The sequence below is a fragment of the Diplotaxodon limnothrissa genome, linkage group LG10 (genome assembly GCF_057381915.1).
Source record: "Diplotaxodon limnothrissa isolate DT_005_m linkage group LG10, D_limnothrissa_male_GT1.1, whole genome shotgun sequence".
In the NCBI taxonomy this organism is placed as follows: Eukaryota; Metazoa; Chordata; class Actinopteri; order Cichliformes; family Cichlidae; genus Diplotaxodon; species Diplotaxodon limnothrissa.
This window is the reverse complement of record NC_140605.1, coordinates 21,466,793-21,489,054: the sequence shown is the minus strand read 5'-3', so window position 1 is coordinate 21,489,054 and position 22,262 is coordinate 21,466,793. Positions and strand designations below refer to the sequence as shown.

The 22,262-nt window shown below is 41.7% G+C and overlaps 1 protein-coding gene across 5 annotated transcripts; it reads right to left on the bottom strand.

Annotated features, from left to right (window-relative positions):
• Window positions 1–228: 228 nt before the first annotated feature.
• tcerg1b (transcription elongation regulator 1b (CA150)) lies at window positions 229–21,852 on the bottom strand. Of its 5 annotated transcripts, none has more exons than XM_085363907.1 (21): window positions 21,792–21,852; window positions 17,771–17,996; window positions 16,220–16,372; window positions 14,868–15,144; window positions 14,540–14,782; window positions 12,046–12,105; window positions 10,799–10,999; window positions 9,382–9,488; window positions 9,182–9,270; window positions 8,912–9,072; window positions 7,650–7,731; window positions 7,407–7,542; window positions 7,146–7,235; window positions 6,919–7,037; window positions 4,984–5,134; window positions 4,683–4,847; window positions 4,244–4,426; window positions 3,809–4,018; window positions 3,613–3,696; window positions 2,042–2,142; window positions 229–931 (listed from the first exon to the last, which is right to left on the bottom strand). In XM_085363907.1, the coding sequence occupies exons 1-21, from the start codon at window positions 21,836–21,838 to the stop codon at window positions 730–732; spliced, it is 3,087 nt and encodes a 1,028-aa protein (XP_085220033.1). In that variant the 5' UTR covers window positions 21,839–21,852; the 3' UTR covers window positions 229–729. The 5 variants fall into 5 exon arrangements, with proteins under 5 accessions (XP_085220033.1, XP_085220034.1, XP_085220030.1 ...); XM_085363908.1 differs by having other exon boundaries at window positions 3,839–4,018; XM_085363904.1 differs by lacking the exon at window positions 12,046–12,105.
• Window positions 21,853–22,262: the final 410 nt, after the last annotated feature.

Genomic DNA, 22,262 nt, shown 5'->3' with positions numbered 1-22,262 from the left:
CACACATTTAAAATATGATACACTTGTTGTTACAGGGTTAAGGAGTATTTTATAAATACTTGCAGTTTTAATAACTGCCTAAATAAGTGTCCCGGTGCACTTAAAGATTCTTGCTGAGCAGCAAGACTTAACTTTTTGACATGTGTTATTTGAGAATAAAGTGTTACCTCGATTTTGACATTTCAAATAATCCAGAGCACAGCATATTGAAAAACAGTGGAAGTCGTCTTTATTTCATTCAACAGAGAAGCTGCTGCAACATTGGAGTGAACCACTGAGCAGAAACTAACATTCACACTGAGCCGCTGAAAAGATGACCTGGCACAGTGGATCTGTAAGGCTTAAGGACGCCTCAATCACATGCATACACACACTCAACCTCATTTACATCGGCTATCTTACACCTGTGTGGCTGCACAACCTGCAGCCTCATTGCTATCCCTCCTCCCTCTAATGTGGTCAGTCAGAGGTGAGGGGTTAAGGGTCACCTTGGGATCAGGTAACCTCTAGTCCCTGCAGGGCTTTTTCATCACTTTGACATAACACAGAGACGTTAACCGTTCATCTCTATGGTACACATCTAAGCAACGTAACCCCCCTGAAAAAACACTGCATGGCCAGCCGTGGGCCTGGAGAGCGGAGATCAAGGGGTGCTGAGGGGAGGGCATGCTCTGGCCAAAGGGAGGGCGAGGAGGAGTACAGCACTGGCCAAGACAGTAATTAGATTGGTCACTTGGTAGATCGTCGGGTAGGCTCAGAGGCGGTGGGAGGAGGTGGCGGGCCACGGCGGTCTAGATCTTCAATGTAGAACATGATGAGCTTCCTGCGCTCCTCTGGGACACACTCCAGAACAAGGTACCGCTTGTCGTTCTGAAGAATCTTCTCTACGTCCTTCAGATGCTGCTCCGACTCCTGGATGAGCTTTCTCGACCTGCGCACAAGGAGACAGGCAGAGCGCGCTCACAAGCAGGAATACAATAAGATGAACAGCACCCTCTCCGAGTCCCGGGGATGGAGTGTACTCGCTCTAGAGCTGAATGTTTTTAAGACGTCAGCCCAATTTAGTTAGACTCAGGCATGCTGCATATAGCTGCCTTCAGTAAAAATAGCTGTGTTAACTGACAGCATGTCACCACTTCTAAAATTGGTCCTCATGAAGCTACAAAATGTAACAACGTTGCATCCTGGATGCTCTGCAGCAGATAAAAAAACTATTTTGCAGAGGGTAATAAAACCAGCAGAAAAGATCACTGGCTCTGGTCTTCTGTTGCAATCAAAGAGACTGCAGAAGCAAAGACACCACTCAAGAGCTTTATATAAGAGTCACTAAAGACAGATCTCATTCTGCACTCACTGTTTGACCTGTGCTAGATGCTACAGGTCCATCAAAACAAGGACACGTAGACTAAAGAGCTGTTTTTATTCAGCTGTGCTACATCAAGCATCATTACTGCAATACACTATGAGAAGTTCTATTTAATTCTCGACTCCTTCATATTAAAAATTATTTATTATCTTTTACTGAGAGGGCTTGGATTATTGTGTGAATGGCTTGTTTTTGTAGTGTTCTTTATTTTGGGAGTAGCACTTCTGTTATGTTGTATTATTTTAACACTGTAGACAAGATTCTGAAAATCTTGAACCTCACTGTGCTCTGTGTGGGCACATCAAGGACTAGCGAGCTGCTGAGACAAACTAAAGCATACTCAGGTGTGAATTGTGTGCAGCGCAGTGTGAGTGCAGGCCAGTGGGGATACAGGGACAATGGTTAAAAACTGTAATTCAGATATTCTCACTATTGAGCAGACTACAATTTCAAGTCATGCAACCTGTGCAAGAATCTTCCAGTGTCGTTATAAAAAAATAAAAAATAAATACGATTTCACCCACACCAGTTTTCCACTTAAACATTTAACACACCATCTGCTTAAAGTTGCAGAGAAATAAAGACTAGATGAGCTTTATTTATAACAAGTTCCTAGGAAGGGGCACAACTGTGTCGGGTTATGCAAACTGAACATATGTGAAACAAAGCACAGACCTGTATGTGATGAACTTTGTCTCCTTTAACAGTGTCCTGAAGTCAGCTTTGGCTGTGATGTATTTGTCTTTGATGTAGTCTTCGAACTCCCGCTGTCTCTTCTACAAACAAGGACAAACAGGAGTCAGAACTCCAGAAAATGGAAGTGTACTTCACACAAATAATTAAACTCACATTATAATATGTTTAAGATATATCAGCCACTGTTGAGAAGGTTTGCAGTCCACAGGCAGCAGCTTTCATTGTAGAGGAAGGATTATGAATAGAAACACCCCATGAATCCAAAACAACGTAAGCTGCCAAGTCCTTGAGATCATGACAATGAAAGTAATCATTTGATTACAAGAAGCCTTTGAATAATAGTGTGAATTCATGCATGCGTTTTTTTTCATGCTGACATTTAATTTGTAATTTAGCGTTTGCTTCGATCTAAACGTTTCCTTGAATAGGACGGATGCGGTTCAGGCGTCTATTAATTGGAAGGTCAGCGGTTCAATTCGTGGGTCCCCCTACTCTGCATGTCAATGTATCTGAATCCCCATCCATTTAAATCTTTTAAGCTTCCCCAAATCCATCCATTGGAGTGTGAGCGTGTGCGAATGATACACAAATGATACACAAAACTGCTTGTATGAATGTGTGTGTGATGAGTGAATGAGGCTTGTAGTAAGAAACCACTTTGAGGGCTCAAACTCAGTAGAAAGCCTCCTTGTAGTGACACCTATGTAATGGATTTCAAAAGGTTAATTGGCACAATGTATTCTTGGCATCTCAGCTCGCAACCAAAGGTGATCAGGAGATCCAGCACCACCTTATGGCAACAACCAACATGGGTTTAAACTAAGCAAAAAATGAATTAATTGCTGTTTTAATAAAGAAAAAAAATAGAGTATTTGTCCTTTTTCTGTCCTTCTGTAAACGATGGTGATGTTTTTATGCTGCAAACAGCAGAGCACATTGAAAGCGAAAGTTAAGACATTTGAACTCTGGAATTTTTTGGACTTCCCCTTTCTCGCATTTCGCTGAACAACAGAGAGAGTCTATCCACAATAATTACCACACACACCACCGAAGATTCAGCAGAGAGCGAGAGATACAGCATCACTTTCACTACCCTCTTGATAAATTCAGATTCATGGTTTGGATTTTATTAGACGCACTTTTAAGTCAAATCGTCTTTTGGGCTGACTGAAGAGACATGGAGAAGGACTGGATTTATAATTCACTTTTGAATTATCCGATTCTTTTGTTTAGACTGGCAGTAAGATAAGATAAGATAAGATAAGGTTTATTAGTCCCACACGTGGGAAATCTGTTGTATCACAGCAGAAAGTGGACAGTGCAAAGTTATAGTAGCAAAAATTTAAGAAAAACACTGGAATAGGATAAGAAGCAGCTGTGAAGACTGCTACAGGGTGTTTACTCCTAAGGTGTGGCATTAAGTGAGATTTTAAGTGAAAGAGACACACTACAGAGCAATACTGCTTTCTTGTGACGTACTTTTGCAACACGACTAATCTCTTATCATCTTATAATAATATAAAGATGGGTTGGAGCCCATAACGTCTTACCCTGTCACTGGAAGAGAATTTAATACAACGAGGATCGTCTTTGATAACTTTCTTCACCTCCTTCCATGTGGTTGTCAGAGTAATCTACAACACACACAAAAACAACAGCCTTTTCTTTAAAATTGTCAGTGATCGAGCTGCAGATCTATCATATATAACGTATTATAAATATAGCATATAAAATGACTTCTGGCACCTTTTTCTGTCCTGTTTTTTCACTTCTTACCATGCTGGTCTCATCCAGCAGTTGTCTGAAATGTTCCTTCTTTTTCTTGGCCAGCGCTTCTACATGTTCATTAAACAGCTTCTCCTTTTCCTCTCTCTCCAGCAGCGAAGCTGACTCCCAGCGATGGTCTTTCCGCAGGTTACGACGTGTGTCTGACCATGTTGCATCAGAAGAACGGACCTGAAGGGCGAATACAAAAACAGTCGTGGGAAAAAAAAAAAACTGCTTGAAGGGATCAAAGAGGGGGAAAAAACCCATCTAGTAGGATTATCCCCAAAATAAGCAACACATGAACTGTAACATTTCAAACACTTTTTGACAAACAATGATCACAACTTAACGAAACTCACACATGATAAGAGCATGTGTTTTTTCACACCCCAGTGTTTCTGCAGAGCACCTCACCATGTCAGACATTAGAGCTTTGAAATGCTGGATGGCCTCCTCCCTCTTGTGCTGTTCCCTTTCTCGGTCGATCTCTTTGGTCTGTTCTGATCGGGCCTTCTGGACCTCCCGCTCCCTCTCTCTGAGACTGGCCTCAATACGAGCCTGGCGTTCCAGCTCTCGCTCCTTCTCAATGTCAACGTTCTGCAGGTGATATCACAAGAAGTCTGTGTAAGCTTCTTTCGATATGTTGCACTAAATTCTCTCTTTTAGAAATACAAGTTAGGTTGAGCTGGTGCCATATACATCAGGTCAACGTCCAGTTAGTTAACATTTATTACATGTGCACCTCCCTAAAAGTACATGAACAGTTATTATTCCAATGAATGCTTTCGAACACATCAGATAAACCCTGATCAGCACATAAACCCTGACATTATCTCCACAAAGCTGCTCCTACCTTGGCTTGTTTTTCCATGAACTGTTTGAAAAGCTCTTCTCTGAGTGCAGAACTCTCCACATTCTTGTATCGCGGGTCAGTCTCTAGCCTCTCTTTCACTTTGCTCCACCGCTGACCTCCCTCTATGTGCTGCTCACTCAGAAGATCAAAAAAGTCCTGCTTGACCTTAAAGAAAAAAACAAACACGTCAAACTTTATTATAAATCTGTGTAAAAACAACGTCAGCAGCAGAGACGCAACTCTGGAGAGTTTAAGGCTAAGAAAGAAAGACTGTGCACTTTGAGGTGTGAGTGAGTCTTACCTTCTCTCCCCTAGACTTGGAGTCCTCTTTTTCTCTCTTCCTCATAGCGGTGATGAATTCCACAAAGATAGCCTCCCTGTCTTTCATCTTCTCTATGGTCTTAAATCTGGGATCTCGGCCATGCTTCACTGCAAATTCACTAAATGTTGTCCTGCAAAAAAGCAACAATGCTGATTATTAGGAAGCAAAACGACCCGGTACAAAGATATTTAAAGTCTAAAAAGGACCTTGCAAAAATACTGGTGGCTGCCAGTGCTACTCTTTAGCCTCCTAGTAGATGCACGCATCTGTTTCAGAAAACTTGACCTCTGACCTTGAGGTCAAGGACCTGACCTTTGGGGGGGTGGGTAGAATTTCAAAATATTACGCTACCTGGTTCCTGCATTTATTCATTCATAGCCGACCAGCCTTTAGCGGCTACAGGATAAAAACTGTTCAACATGTGTCGAGCTCTCTTCTGATGTCGCTTCGATGTCCTGCATTACTGTGTGGTGTTTATGTTGCATACAAATTACATCACGGCACTTTCTCACCACCTTGCTATAACGACTAGGGCTGGGTATTGTCACTGATTTCTAGAATCGATTCGATCCACGATTCCATTCAATTAGATTTGAATCGGGGAAATTTTGCCTCAGTCTATTCTATTCTACCATTATAATTCTGATCACGTATCAGTACATTTCTATATTTTTATATCTATAAAAAGAAAGCTGATAGTTGCGAGCCTTTATCAAAAGTGTAAGCATCACAGCAGAGGCCTTTGTGTCAAAGTAACGGAGGATAAAACACAGAAAAACATGAAGGCGACTTTCCTTGCCTGGGATTTTATAGCAGATGACCTTAAAAATATTCTGCAGTAGATCAAAAACGAAAGAAAGTGATTAATCAACATATGAACATTACCTGATGCTGCTGAAGTGAAGCAGAGCAAAGTTACAGAGGTTTTATTAGAGACACAGCTAAGCGTTTTGCAATTTTGCATAATTTTAAAAAGTTTACATTTGTTCAGAAGCCTATTGAACAGCAGAAATGAGGCTCTCTTTTCGGAAGTAAGTAAAAGGAAAAAAAACAGCGGCCGACAGCGCTGTAAACAGCGGTAGACTTGTGCGTAATAAGCAAGCGAATAATGCAGGAAAAATATTTTTAGATGGGAAACTGTTCTTGAAGTACAGAGAGAGAGAGAGACAGCGAGCTCTGCATGATGTGTGATTTTATCGTGGTGGAAGCAAAACAGCAAAACTAAGAGTGAATTCATGACGATGTTTACGTGAAGCGAAATGTGAAGCGTAGTTTGGATCTTCTGTTGCTGCTGGTTCAGTCAATATTGTTTGGAGAGAGACAAAAACCTGCAGCTTGCGCAAAAAGGGCATAAACACAAAGCGTGGACCTGCCGAAACCTCCGAATCAGCGAGCTGTCAGCTTTCAGCCCCGACCATGTCCATGCTGTCGGGTGAGAAAGGCGACGTCTCACTGATTCTGATCCGTCGGCGGGTTCGAGCTTTGTGTTTAAGTCTTTGTGCAGAATCCGTGTACCTGCTCACATTTACTGTTTTAGTTGTTTGGTGGTTGTTGAAATTTTGTGAAGTTTAACCTGAGATTCTGGCGTTTCGGGCAAAATAAAAGTATATTTAAAAATCGATTCAGGATTTTAATGAATCAATTTTACATTATCCAAGCTAGAATCGATTTTAATTGATAAATCGATCATCAAAACCCAACCCTAATAATAATGACCCTACCCACATTGAGGAGGTACTCAATTGTAATGGAAAATGACCGAAACCAATGGTTGAACGGAGCTTAGTAGGTACTAGTAAAAAAGAGGCAAACGAGTAATGTAATAAGACTTTTCTTTGAGGGTAATTGTAGTGGTGACTGATTTGACCCCATAAAACCACTATGAAATGTAGTAAAAGTGGACTGTCCTGTCACCTTGGTGTGAGCTTCGCCTCCTCCATCATCCTCCTGAACTCATCTTTGGCCTGCATCAGCTTGTTCTTCTTCTCCTTCCTTTCCTCCTCTGCTCGTGTCTTCACATATTGATCAAATACCTGAAGCACAATTATACCAAAATGACTCAAAGGCCACAACAAAGTGTAACAGCTAAAAATACAGTACAGAGAAATACTGAGAAAAGGGTAAAAACAAAAAAAAATAACCTGTTTCCTTTCTTTGGGGTTCAGTAGTAGGTAACGTGGGTCAAAAACAATCTTGTGGAGTTCTTTGTCCCAAGTTGAGAATGCAGACACCTACAGGCAGGAAAGACAACAAGACTAAACGGTGACCACGTGTCTGACAAAAGCCTGAAAGATTTGACATTTTCGAGCATGTGCAATGGAAAGAAAATCTCAAAAAGTGGGAACAATTCATCTCATGTGGTTCTCTCAAACAAACTTTTTTTAAAAAAAAAGATGTGTTACCCCTCTCTCCAACAACATATCTTTGAACTGGGTCATCCTGGCCTCTAGTGGCACTATAGCTCTTTCTCTAGCTGCTCGGAGCTCTGCCTCCATGGCTGCTTCCTTCTCAGAGTCTGCCTCTTTCGTGTCCTCCTTCCTGCAAGTGTTAAAAACAGAGGTGGTGGTGAGAGAATCATTTTTTTAAAGATTAATGAATCAAAAAGAGAAAGGAAAAAAAGAATTTTTCACAGGGATAGGACTTACTTCCTCTTTTTGGCTTTGGTTGGCTCCTCATCTTGATTCTCTTCAGCAGCAATGGATAGTTCTGGATCCTCCTTGCTGACACCTGTGTGTGAACACAGACACAACACAAATATAGTGAGCACAGAGAGCCAAGAATGACTGCAACACTTGTGTTTTTTTTAGAGGGCTGCCTGCCAAAAGGTAGTGCCACACAACTTCAACGACTACTAGTTCAACTTGGACTGTTTAAGCTGAGCATTTGTTTGTTCTGAGGGCATGTGCTGTGTTCATGGCTAACTGATAAGAGCTGAGCCTGTCCCTCTAATGAACGTGGCCACGTGGTTAACTGTTGTGTGACGCAGGACTATTGTTGCAGAAAGTGGTTTTACCAGCGTGCAGCCATTGTGAAGTCCACGCTAACAGAGGTGACTGTAATTAGCCTTAAACTGTATAAAAGTGGAACAGCTACCCAAAGGTCATGCACAGGGTTTACTGTTCCAAAAGAGAAAAAATAAACACCTGATTTGTGCAACTACATCACTGCTGTCTCTCCGTTCACTGATACGTTGTAATGTTCAGTAAAAGGTGGTTAAGGGTGAAAGTCAGAGGTCTCACAGGTGGGTTGAAGACACAAGTGTACGACTGTATCAGTTTTTAATCCCTACTGAGCCACAAAGATCGACTGATTATACAGATTCAGATGCTGCAAAAATTTGGGGAAAAAACAAAACAAACACTGGAGTCTTTGCTTCTGGTCTTGACTTCTTCTCTTCCTATATCAGATCTGATGAGGGAGTATTGTCTCAGTGGCGACACCTATCATTCAGGTGAATATGGTAGCTTGCCCCTTAATGTTGAGCATGAATAGAAGTGGCCGTGTGATGATGTTGCCAGCAGCACGTGAAGTATATTTTAAGTGTTTATTTTTGTTTCCCTAACATGTAGTTTTAAGCAAAATAAAAAAAAAATAGGGGATAAAAAGTTGATTTCAACAGAAATACATTATGTATTCTGTGGCTCGTTATTATGGAAAATCCATAAAGCTTGACATAACTTGAAAGAGAAAAGAGGAAAAACACTCAAAAATGTGAAAACATCTGACTGAAAATTCGGACCACAGGCTGTACTCTTGTTGCTTCGTCAAATAAAAAGATAAATAAATAAATACTAATGATAATAATAATAATGACAACAATAATTAATATGCTTTTCTTAGCTTAAACCTTTCCTATATCAATACTCTCAGTACATAATGTATAATTTATAAAACATTGCATCCACACCTGTCTTCTTGCTGTCCTCCAGACCCCTCTTATGTGGTGGCTCCTGGATGTGCTTGTCAACATCAGCTCGACCAACCAGCTCCTCGGGGCGGTCCCACATGGAGAGCCGAGTTGTCGGGTTGTAGAAGAATACACGATCATCGCCTGTCCACACCACACACCTAAAGCAGATTAATAGACACAGAAGAAGAGAAAAAAAAGGGCAGCATTATATTACCGCCCTGCCATATACCATGAAGGAAAGTGTGCGATGATATGCAGAGTCTGTACCATGGCGTGCCAGGAATAGGGTTGGTGGCTACAGGTCTGGCTTTCTGAGCTGCCTTTTCCTCCTCCGTCATCTCTTCTTCTTTTGTCTCCTTGATAAAGAGAAAAAAAAACAAGAAATGGTTCTTTGTTGCTGCTACCTTCAGATGGTTTACTGGATTCAATCTGTTTTGGCTTGGCAGTGCAAGTGGTTAATCAGATACCTCCTTCTCATTATTAGTGTTTTCCATTTTGTTCTCCTTATCCTCCATCTCCATTGCCTCAGCTTCCTCCTGGGCAAGTCGCTCTTTTGCCTTTTCTGCTTCTTTTTCTACAGAGAAGGGAGGAGAAAAAAAACAGACAAATGCGGACGGTGAGATAACTTAAGTTTGACTTTACATCTGGTCTGACAAGAAAGTCAAAGTGGTTATAGCCTATGAGTTTGGTAAAACTGAGAATGAGCCCTTTTAATTTAATTAACTCTTCCACTGAATGATCTGGAGCCTGAAATCTCAGCAGGATTGGGAATCAGTGTATACAAGCTTCAAACTAACTAGATACTGTGGCCATGCACTCACCAGTCACATCATTAGGTACACGTTGCTGGCACCAGGTTGGACCTCCTTTAACCTCCAGAACTATTTTAACTCTATGGTCCATATTGACATGACAGCATGAAGCAGATTTATTGGCTGCTCACCTATGACGCAAATACCACCATACCCCAAAGACTGGACTGAGATCTGGACACTGTGGAGGCCATTTGAGTACAGTGAACTCATTTTCATGCTAAAGAAGCCAGTTTGAGATGATCTGAGCTTTGTGACCTGGCGTGTTATCCTGCTGGAAGCAGCCATGAGAAGACAGGTACACTCTGATCATAAAGCAATGGACACGGGCAGAAGCAATGCTCCAGTAGGCTGTAGCTTCAAAATAATATTCGTTTGGTAAAAGGGGCCATCAGCAGAAGCCTGAAGTATTGATACAAGGCAGGGTGGAGCTATACTTTAATGTTGTTCACACCAGATTCTGACCCTGCCATCTGAATGTCAGAGCAAAAACTGACCCCAGCATTTTCAGAGAACTGCTGCTTATGGGATATTTTCTCTTTTTCAGATCATTCTCTAGAGATGGTTGTGCAGGAAGATCCCAACAGATCAGCAGTTTTTGAAAAACTCAGATCAGCCTGTCTTGCACTACCCCAACCATGCCATGTTCAAAGTCACTTAAATCACCTTTCTTCCCCATTCTGATGCTCATTGCGAAATTCTGCAGACCATGTTGGCTATATCTACATGCCTAAAGATAGCAGATGGGCCAGTTACATAGAGCAGTGCAACAAATGTGCCTAATGAAGTGACGGGTGAGTGTATGTAAAAATGACGAGTCTGAAGCAACATAGTTTCCTGTGTTTTGCAGTACAGAAAAATCGTTATTACAGATTTTTGGGACATTTTAGAAGATTTAGAGGATTTGAAAAGAAATTCAGCTAGACCCACTATTTGATTTGCATTTAAAAGAACACAAGTCTGTCTTTTTTTAAAATACAGATAACAGATAGCTAACAGATAGCACAGTTTTGGGAAAAACTCATAGCTCAAAAGGATAATACTGGATAAGACACATGATGTCAAAGCCTACCTTTCTCCAACACAGCCTGTGGTTTCTCCCAAGTGGACTCTAGCGTCCGGTTGTTGTAGTAGTACGTTTTCCCATCTGCTGTTTTGTACTCTGACCACTCGGGGAGCTGCAATGATCCAGCCATGGAAGCAGGAGCTGCCGAGAGCGTCAGCTGGGGGTGCATCACGGAAACTAAAGGCGGGCCCATACCAGGAAGCATGCCTGTCAGCAGTCATACAGGGAAGAGAGAGACCATTGTTGGCTGAGTGTCATCTTTATGTCTGAGCCACTAACACTAGCTACAATGGCATTAGTTTAGACATTAATGAAGGCGATTTCATGACCCAGACTGTTACCAACATGTGGTGATAGTAATAACAAAAAAACCCACATCTTAGTAAAACCAGAGGTAAGAATAACTCACTGCAAGCTAAAAACTGTCGGTGTGAGGGTTTCTCTGCTCATCAAGCAGAGCAAGACGAGGGAAAATAAAAAGAGAGGGTATTGTGATTTTTGTGAAAGAAACTCTTCACGTCTAAAATGCTTTGAACAAGCAACTATATGACAATGAACACAGGCCACACAAACAGACAAATACAGTAGTGACCACAAACACACAACCATGCCACAAAGGAGGACGACCACAACAACACATCATGTAGCCCTAACCGTTACACTACCAAAGCCCTGACACAACAATGAGACTGCCCTTAAAATATAAAGATGGTCACTCCTTTCTAAACCCCACCCCCCACCCCCACCCCCCCCAAAAAACTGTTTACGGTCGACAACCACATGCCTAAAAATGCCCCAACAACCAACAACTCAGTAACATCTAACAATTTAGAACAGTTAACAGCAAAAAATTACCCCCTTCCGGTTCAAAGAATCAGTGTCAGTATCATTTATTAAAAGTTAAATCATGTTCTTGTATGTTTGCTTCTCTTCTTCTTCTTCTTTTTTTTAAAGTGGGTGGAAGAATTCAGTTAAGAAGAAACTAGAAAAGATGTCACACAAGATGAGAATGAAACACTGCGCGTGACTCTATCTAATCACCCTCTCTGATCATGGAAACAAAATTAAACTTCTGTTTCTATCAGCTTTAATGGAAGGAATTTCACCACTGTACACCCAATGGACCATGTTCACAGCACTCAACACCATGCCACTGTTTGTGGGTCTGCATATACACCAGACTACGCATGTAGACATCATTCACTACCATGCGATCTACTGTAGATCTGATAGGCGAGCGGCTGGGTGTTTACCGTTGGCGCTGGGGCCTGCCTTTACACAGGTTGCATCTACTATCTGCATCATTGCTACACCTGCAAGAACAACGGACAAGCAAGCATCTGGTTGAACACAGCAGGACACTAGATATCAGCTACCATGTTGTGTAAGAGCTTGTATATGTTTGGCCCAGTTCAGACAAAACACACAACCAGATTTTTTTTTCTGCCTCTGTTGAAATTCATGTATATTTAAAGATGTCAGGAATCAGCTGCACAACATAACGTACGGCCTGTATTGATGGCACATCTGAGAGAGTGAATCCATAATAACAACACCGTCAATCAGGAGATTCCAAGTCTGACGTTTGAAAACCATCTGTCCTAATTGAGGTGTGCTTTCAGCCAATTTTGATTTTAGCTGGCAATAAATTTATCCACCTGCATGACCTTTCACTTTAAATTAGATCTAAATAATGGGCTGGAGCTGGAGCCTGCTGGCTACCCAAATCTTTTGTTGTTAATATTTACAACAATAATAAAGCTTCTTTTGGGTGCTCCCTTATTCACAAGGGGTCACCAACGCAGATGAATCTACATGTAAGATTTGACACAGATGCTTACACCCTCCTGACACAACCCTCCCAAGTATCTGTGCCTCTTCCCAGTCTTGACCTGGGGATCTTTCACACATCAGGCGAATGTTTTTATGACTGCACTATAAAGTTACAATTAAAATAAAATAAAAATCTGGGTTTCTACCCAGAACCCCCCCCCCCAAAAAAAAAGTTGCTATCTGCAGTACTGAGTGAGGCCGTATCCAAATACTTGACTCTGTAGATTCTTCTTTATTGTTGTAATTATTCAGTTTCATCTCTTACACTCAAAAAAGGAGAGAGATCGCAAACTGATCTTTTGCTCTCCTACAACCCTAGAATCTGGTCAGTGACCCCCTGGCAACCTTCATTTGGAAGTAAAAAATGTGTATTCCCCAACTGGTTGGCAAGCAGTTGCTGGATGTCGCTGGGTGAAATCGGTCATGATGAGGGTACTGTTGGGTTGGGCGATATGTAAAAATTTTCCAACTGGCAATCGTTAGTCCAACAATCGTCAATGGGCGATATAATCGCAGAGTTTTTGATGGGCAGGGCAATGTGATCATGCACGGACTGATCACAAAAAACAAAAACAAAAACCCAGCTGTCAGCGTTAATGCAGCTTAAATGCAGTCATCACGATTAAAATTTTTAACACTCTCAACCCATCTGGAGCGCAGAATGAACAAAATTTGGACTGCCAAAATGAGTTGACAGAGACATTTCAGGGATTTTGACTCAGTCTGCGCTCCAGATGGGTTAAATGGAAATTCCTTCCATTAAAGCTGAGGGGGAAGGAACGTGATGAAGGCACGTTAACGCTGACAGCACTAAAAAAATATAAAGTCGACAATTTGGGATTTTTTAGGCGTTAAACCGGATGAAAGGGGCAAACCTAAGGATGTAACCAAAGTGGTGTGCCACTTTTGCAGACGTTTAGCGCGAGCTGAGTACTTAAACACGGTTAGCTTGCATGAGCATGTACGTGTCCACCATCCAGCTGAGTATGCTAGGCTATCACCAGCTTCTGCAGCTCCATCAACAAGCATTTGGGCGCACTCTGAGGAGGGTGCAGTTAAAACAGCGTTATTATTTTTTCTATTGACTGCTCCATCATTATTAGCAAACTTACTCATGGGCAAATAAATAAATAACACCCTTGTAAAAACTATCGTCGATAGTAGATATATTCGTCCAATCGCCAAACCCTAGGGTACTGCATAAAAAACTCCTTGTTATTGCTTTGGTTGCTAGCAGATTGAGGAGGTCGCTTATTGTTTGTTTAGAAGATTGGAAGATCACTACAACTCAGAGACTAAGAAGAAGAAGAGAAGATGCAGCACCTTCTTTGCAATTGATTTCACCATGTGACAGCCTGCAACCAAACAGTTGGGGAATACACATTTTTCCCTAGCAACCTGTGGTCCACATGGTTAGTGACTGACTGCTAGACCTACATGAATGAGGTCTAACAATCACTGTCTCTTTGCTATGCAGTGTAAAAGAGCAGGAATCTGGGGCTGTTTCTAACATTTTCTCTCTTTCTCTTTTTACTTAAATGTAATTAAAGCTAAAAATCACAACACTAATTATATTTAAATCTAATTTGTGGCAGTTCTGCTGACCAAACGTTCCCTTTTGATTACCACTAAAATGCCTGGAGTCCAAAGAATAGCATTCAGGAGAATCATACACCCTATAACCAGCCCTACGTGTCTTGTGCACACCTGACTGGATTGAATCATGTGTACATCCAAATATTTTAGAAGACCTTAGATACAAAAAACCCTCCTGGACTGTAAAAGACAGCCTTACAGCAACAGAAGCAGGCCATGGTGGACAAAACATTTAAAAACATGGCCCAATGAGGCAGAATAGTCATTACAGTATATACATGTAAAGCTTGACTAAAGGTTTTTGTGTCTCATTCTCACCTGGTAGAGGGATATGCATGCCTGGCAAAGGCACCCTGAAAGGTGGCACCATGACAGGAGGGAAGGCAGGTATGGCTGCGGTGGGCTGGGCCACACTGTGAGGCAGGGCTGCTGGCAGCAGTGGCACGGTCTGCACTGCCGTAACAGGAGATGGCACCGTGGAAACAGTCACCACAGTGACCGGAGAAACAGCAACAGATGAGGTCACTGTGGCAATAGGAGGGAGGTCTGCTACAACGGTGGCTTTTGGGAAGAAAAAGAAGTACTTTTGGTTTTATTCTTGCTTTGTGTGTGTGTGAGTATGAGATGTTGATGAGGTGCTGTTTACCTGCTATGCTCGCAGAGGGGGAATGGGTGGTGATGGAGTCTGGACTGGAGGTGAGTGTGCGGGAGGGGGCCGAGGATGGAGCTTGAGTAGGGGAGGCTGCTGCTGCTGTGCTTGCTGTAGTATTGACACTGCTTGAGCTGGCGGTCACCCCAACATTTGCCCCTGAACCTGCAGCCCCAGCCACGAGAAGAGGGTTGAGCTCAGACTGCTGGATGACCTTCACACCATCAGGTTTACTCCATGATGACTCTCTGGTCCGGGCGTTGTAGTAATATGTCTGTGAATGAGAAACAATCACAGTTTTTTTTAAATATTGTGAAAAAAATCAGTTTTTTATGATTACAAAAAAATGAAAGAACAATTTGTATTGCATTACAAATAATTAATAACAAAAATTTAATCTTGTTACAGCAGAGCTCTGATTTAGGGAATACAGCAAAAGTGAAAAGGAAGGTTTACAAAATGTTAGTGAGACCTGCTTTGACACATGGTTTGGAGTAGGTGGCAAAAGCAAAAATACAAGAGGCTGAGCTGGTGGTGGCAAAGCTGGAAATGCACAGATTTTCACTGAGAGTGACCAGAAAGGATATGATTCAAAATGAAAATATAAGAAGGACCAGCTCAGGTTGGACAATTTAGAGACTAAGTTATAGTGGCAAGGTTGAGAGGGTTTAGACATGTGCAGAGGAGGGTTAGTGGATATATTGGACAAAGAATGTTAAAAGTGGAGCTTCCAGGCAGGTGGAAAAGAGGAAGACCACAGAGAAGATTCAGTGAAGGAGAACATGCAGTGGGTTGGTATAAGAGAAGGATGGAAGACTTGGAGGCAGATGATATGATAAGTAGTAGTACAGTGACTGGGAGAGTGGCAGGTGCCCACTTGATAGGCTTATCAATTATAACTACACTCAAGAGGTAGGTCCCGATTAACTAGTTCTGAAAAGATGACAGCAACATTTACAGTGAGTGGAAATATGTTAAAAACTGTTATTAGCAGCCTTGTTGTCTTCCAACGGTGACTGAAATGCAAACCAAGTAAAACCAAGTAACCAATATGGGAACTTGACAGCTCGAGTCTGATGACTGAGCTTCTAGGGGCAGCAGCCAATATTTCAGGCTAAGCAAGATTTCTTGTTCTACCAACTAAGGAATTTAGCAAACTGTAAAAATCTCATTAAAAAAAAAAAAACACAACACACCACTTTTAATTAGAGACAATATTGATGCAACCATAAGCTTTAACTAAGTGTGCACAAATTATTATTAAAGCTGTTTTAGTGCAATCAACTTATTTATTACACATATCATCTTGAGGATGCCTGCTATCTGCTTTCATAGGACCTCCACCTTACCTTTCCTTCTGGCGTCTTGTTCTCTACCCAGATTTCTTCAGCAGGGTTGAGCACAGGGTTTCCAGATGTGGGAACGGGAGGCATCCCAGGAGGAAACAGCATTCCTGGTGGAGGTGGCAGGTTACCAATAGGAGGGGGAAGGAACGGAGGTCTCTACACAATAAAGAGAGGGCACAGAATTTAGCTTTCATATAATAAAGAGCAGAACTGAGAGTCTAGATTATCCCGTTAAAGCACTCTATCCTCCAACATAATGTGTCTGTAGAGGATACAGAAAAGTGCACAGTCACAAGCAGTGGAGGGCTCAGCTAGCAGATGATGCTAATTGGCCTTTTTGGATTCCAAATAGGGAGATTTGTGCATCATTACTGTATTTTACAAGAGAAAAATGACATTGCACCAAAGAATCAATCATGAACCCAAAGAGATTATAAAACAAAGATTAGTCATATGCTTCCTTATTGTCTGCCCCTCCTTTTAAGAGTTAATACTGCTGTTATGCTGTAACAGAGAAGGACACACTCTTCTTTGCAGACTCTACCTGGGGCTACACAGCTGATCGATGCGTATTCAATAATTTAAAATAATAACTCAATTCACTTCGTCTCAAAAACCATTGTGAGCACGTCGCCAGAATAGGGTTGTCGCAATATAAGAATTTTAAACTTGATACCAAAACCCATGACAATACTTGATACCATTTCTGATACCATGAGGAAGATTTTAAACCCATCCTACATCACCAGAATAAATGGCGAAGAAGTCATATCCTCAACTTGCACTCACTGTGAAAAAGCCCTCACAGCTGGCTACATGAAATAAAGAAACATATTTTTTAGAAATTATTGTAGAGGTAAAAAAGTTAAAGTTAATTATCTAGTTCACATCTGCCTGCAGCCTCGCTCTCATCCAGCATGTACACTGCTCCAACTCTGCGTTAAGAACTGAAACCGCCTGATTTCCCGCTTCAGATTTCCGTCTTTATTTGCTCGGATTAGTTCATCACATTTCCCTTTCTGCTTAGCTCGGCTACGGTTCACTCCCTGCTCTGAACAGCCAGGAACCTGCCAGGTTTTCTGTTTCTCCATAACCACCTCTGCCATGGCTAAGTATTCGATCAGCCACTCGTTCAACCTGCAATAATTATTCATCATTTTTCTAACTACAGTCCGCTAGCCAACACGTTACTAATAACAGACAGCTAACAAGGCTGTTGGGTAACTGACAATAGTTAAATAGCTAATGTTAATGTGTGCACTGGTCGGGTTAACATTTTTATCTATTAAATACTTTCATGCTGTTGAAACAGGAGCTTTACTAACCTTAAAAATTCCTCTTAAAGTGTTGTTCAGTGTTATGAACGTTAACTACTACAGCTGGTAATGACAGGAGGAGCCATGTGAAGTTGTGTGTCATGGAGGAAGGAAAGACAGGACTGTTGGTATCAATATTGTTGCGAGTATCAAGTATTGATTTTTTTTAACAACCCTAACATGAGGGTAACATTTCCATGATGAAAACCATGCTTGTAAAAGAATGTGGAGCAGTTACCTGTAGGTGGGGAGGCCCAATAGGTGGAGGCATCCCTCCTGGTGGAGGGATTGGTGGCATGCTGGGGTCGAAGGGTGGACGTGCAAACGGAGGTCGTGGCGGAGGTCCCCTCATCATCCCAAAAGGAGGCGGCGGTGGCCTAAGGAGTGGTGGTGGGCCTCTTAACACCGGGGTCTGTGTAGGCGCAGGCGCAGGGCCACGAAACCGCACTGCCTGCTGCGCCATTCTGGCACAACATAATAAAAGTTATAGTTAAAGCTTATGATCAACACTAGACTGTAAATAAAGCCTTTGAAAAGAGTGCAGAAAGCAATTATTAGCTTAATTATTAAATATACAGTAGGGCTGTGTGATATGACCAAAATCTCATATCCCGATATAAGAATTCTATCGTCCTGATAACGATATAAATCACAAAAATGTAACATTTTCTGTAAATTCTGTGAATCTCGGGCAGCTCGTCTTGCAGGAAGTGTTTCCAGCTGCGCGTCATGTAGCTGGAGTCGAGTGTTTTAACCGATGCATGAAACTATACATTTTTAGACATAAGATGTAACGGCTGCCGTTTTCTTTGTGAGTATTTATTACACGGCGTGCTGCGGGGAAAAGCCTGTTCTAACGTTTGAGTCTAAGGTTTATTTTTTAGCACCTGGCGGCTCTTTTTTAATTCTCATCCATAAATAATCTGCTCTTTCACGTGATTCAGTTTATTTTGAAAAGTCTCAACAGGATCTTGAGCTTTATTGTGAAAGGTTTATGTGGAACATAAACAAGCGGACACGCGATGCTGTTACCGTCGTTGTTGCTAACCACAACGCATAAAAACAGGCGCTTGTCCATCCGTAGTGTGGTTATATAAAATATAAGAGAAAGAACTTTAAGAAATTAATATAGCCACTACAGTGACCATCAAAACTATGAAAAAATATTGCTGTTAACAGTTTATTTTGTGACACCACGAAACAAACGATAGCGTAAAGTGAAACGATAGACGTTTTTATATTGTCATTCGATATATATTGTTATATCGAACAGCCCTAATATACAGTAAAAAATTATACAGTGCAATGACAAATTATCCTTCACAATCCAAAAATAAATTACACTACAAAAGTAATAACATCTGTAATATCATATTAACATCTTAATATTGTAATTTTACAACCGAGGAAGCTGCAGTATAGCCAGGAAAGGTTAGCAATGAATACAAACACTTTCTGCTGACTAATGTGAGACTTGCTGCAGAAATGGGCCAGCAAACAGCAGCGGAAGAAGTGCTCAGACCTATTATCAAAGTCAAAGTAGCAATAGCACAACTTAAAACCACTCTAATATGAAGCAGAAGCTTTGTGTTACGTCGCAACAATTTAATGCTGGCTAAATGTTCAAAGATGCTATAATAGAAATGAAAGATTTCTCTGGTTCTCTGACACAAAAAATAAACAAATATATATAAGTAAATAAAAAAATAAACTCTGGGCCATTGCCCATCACCTAAACTGCCATTTTAATCCGAATTTGCCTAGAATTTCACAATCAGTGTATCGCTAAAGTATTCATCAGACACCAACATGAGCTCTGTTGCATGCTACACTTGTGAACTGTTATTACTGATGCATAAACATACATTTACATGTACGGACTGTAAATACTGCTCGCTTTTCTAACCAGGGGCCTGTTCTTCGTACGTCGCTTACTACATCCAAGATCAAATGACACATCCAAGACCAAACCATCGCGCTAACCGTGAGCTCGCTAATCCGGTTCCCCGAACACACCTGCTGTTGACGATTAGTACAGCTGGACGCAGTAATGTGACATCACTGGGTGTCGTAAAAGGGGCTACGCATCGATAGTAGAAACAGTGATCGGCAACCCGCTGATTGGTCGGCGAAAATGTCGAAGGGGCGTGCACGGTATTTTCCGGCAGCAGAGCAAGAACTCTTGAGTGAGGGATTTCAGGAGTTCCAGAGTTTAATTAAAACGCAAGAGAACACTGCAAAGGCTGCAAAAGCAAGGAGAGAGGGCTGGCAGAAAGTTGCTGACAAATCAAACTCGTAGGTAATTTAATAATAATAATAATAATAATGGATTGGGTTTATATAGCGCTTTCCAAGGCACCCAAAGCGCTGTACGATACCACTATTCATTCACTCCCACATTCACACACTGGTGGAGGCAGCTACGGTTGTAGCCAGGCTGCCATATCGCGCCATCGGCCCCTCTGGCCAACACCAGTAGGCGGTAGGGTAGATCTATCATATGACACTATATTGTCCAATATCATATGGCATTATATTATATTATATTATAATATGTTATATTATATCCCCTTTCACATTAGAGCCACAATAGGACCCACAAGAACATGGGAACAAGTAAAAGTGGAATACAGGAGTATTCTACAGAATGGTAATATTTATCTCTTAGATTGCTTTTCGTCTCTTGGCAAGGTAATACTGGCCTGTAATACTCTGTTAGTTTGTTCATAACAGCAACCAAGAAAAGGGCAGAGGAAAAAAGACAGGTGGTGGTCCTGCACCCCCTCGTCAACAAGTTGGTTAAGTAAATAATACCCTCACGGGAATATCGATATCTCTCAATGAGCACACTGTCGCGCTGAGCTAAAGGATCCTGTCTATCCCGCAATATACGCTGAATTCTGAGGACTCTCCTTATCAATCTTGCACCTTCCGCAATGGGTTGGTCGCGTATACGGACAGGACATGGCTGCGACAGACTTCCCAAATCCACCTTCGCTTTTATAGCCGTGGTCTCTCATCTTGATTACACGAAGTAATTTACAATTACTACTCTGAAATATGAATTACATCTGTAATAATCACATACATGTAATAGAATGTTAATAGTACATTTCCCTTTTTTAGGAAATGACCTGTATGTATCTGTGTGACATCAATAAAAGGATCAAGTGCTGCATTATCTTTAGTTACATTGATAATATTTATTTATGGTGAAACAGTGGTGGAATATCGCTGTTGCTTTCGTATAAATGAAGCGGACATACCTGCGTGGCCGCGATCTAATCCTGTTTACATAAAGTAAACCTGCTCCCGAACAGGTTTACTCTTACGGCTCTGTTGCTATGACAGCAAGTCCCGGATGAGCTTCGGGGAACCGAACGATCCAGGATCACGCAAAATCGTCAACAATCTAATCCAGCTAACTTACTTAGCGAGGTACGAAGAACAGGCCCCAGTTGACTGGATGGTGTATAACACATTCATTTCAGTAACTTGAAACTATGTCTCTCAGATACATGTTCCTTATTCAAGCAACTCAGTCCAGTCCAGACGCTTTTCTTTCCAAGCTCCTTAGACTACGATGACCTGGATGACTGAGAACCTTCACAGATACATGTTCCTTATTATAAATACCTTAGGATTCTACTTAAGGACATCATTTAGGGTAAATTTACTTAATTGCTATGCAAGGCTGTTTGAAGACGGTGTGACGTGGACGGGTTGTCCATTCAGACTCTGTGGTATTTATATTCCCTCATATCTACATGCTGAACCCTTCAGGGTTATACCCGCTTGGCCGTAGATGAACACAAACATTCAGCAAATGTCGTCTTGTGATAATCGGGCTAACATCAACCTTTTTTCTGTCTATTTAAAACAGCTACTTTCCAATCACTTTAGCATATTTTTGCTAGCTGGATATAATTGATAACAACCGCCACGTTTGAGCCCAAGCACAAAGCCGGGTGATTGGGGTGGCCTTGCGTGAGAGGTAAACATCTGTCTGTTTAATCTGTCTGGCCCATGTTTACCGCGTGCCGGGGAGCGGAGAGCAGAAATCGAGCCGCTCTTCAACACGGGGGCTAGCTAGCTGGAAGCTAGTTAGCTGGCGTGGCTACATTGACATGCACGAGCGCCACATATCAACACTACTGAACCTAAAGCAACGCAGACCAGCTGCATATTAAATGTCCGCAAATGCTTTATATTACCCACGATTAATAATCATTTTAACGCTTTACTCGCTGTTATCTGACCTGTTGTCGTTGAACCCGATAGTCTCGCTCTCTGCCTGGTCCGCCATTACAGGAAAATGTAACCGCTCTCTTCCTGGAAACGCCCCTTAGCGGTGACTACTTTTCCTATTCGCCAGGCGCGGACCTCAGTCACGATACAGTTCGAGCTGCGTGGACTGTGATTGGATATTGTCTTTCTTGCGAACGTTCAGTAAAGTGTTCATTGGTCCGTTTGGGTCCCATTTTTCATGATGTCTTTGTTCAGTCGGTGCTCCGTGCTGTTGATAATAAAGCGGATTCTAATCACTGGAGATTTGCACACACTCCACTTGTGTTTTGGTGTCCGTGTTTTGTTTGATTTACACCTGTTGAGATGGCATTCCGCTACTTAAAAGAAGTGGCAGTACACCATATAGTGGAAACGCCCTGCGCTTACTGGAAGGCCTTCATTCTGAAATGTAGTCACAAACCTAAAAGTGCATGATATCATCT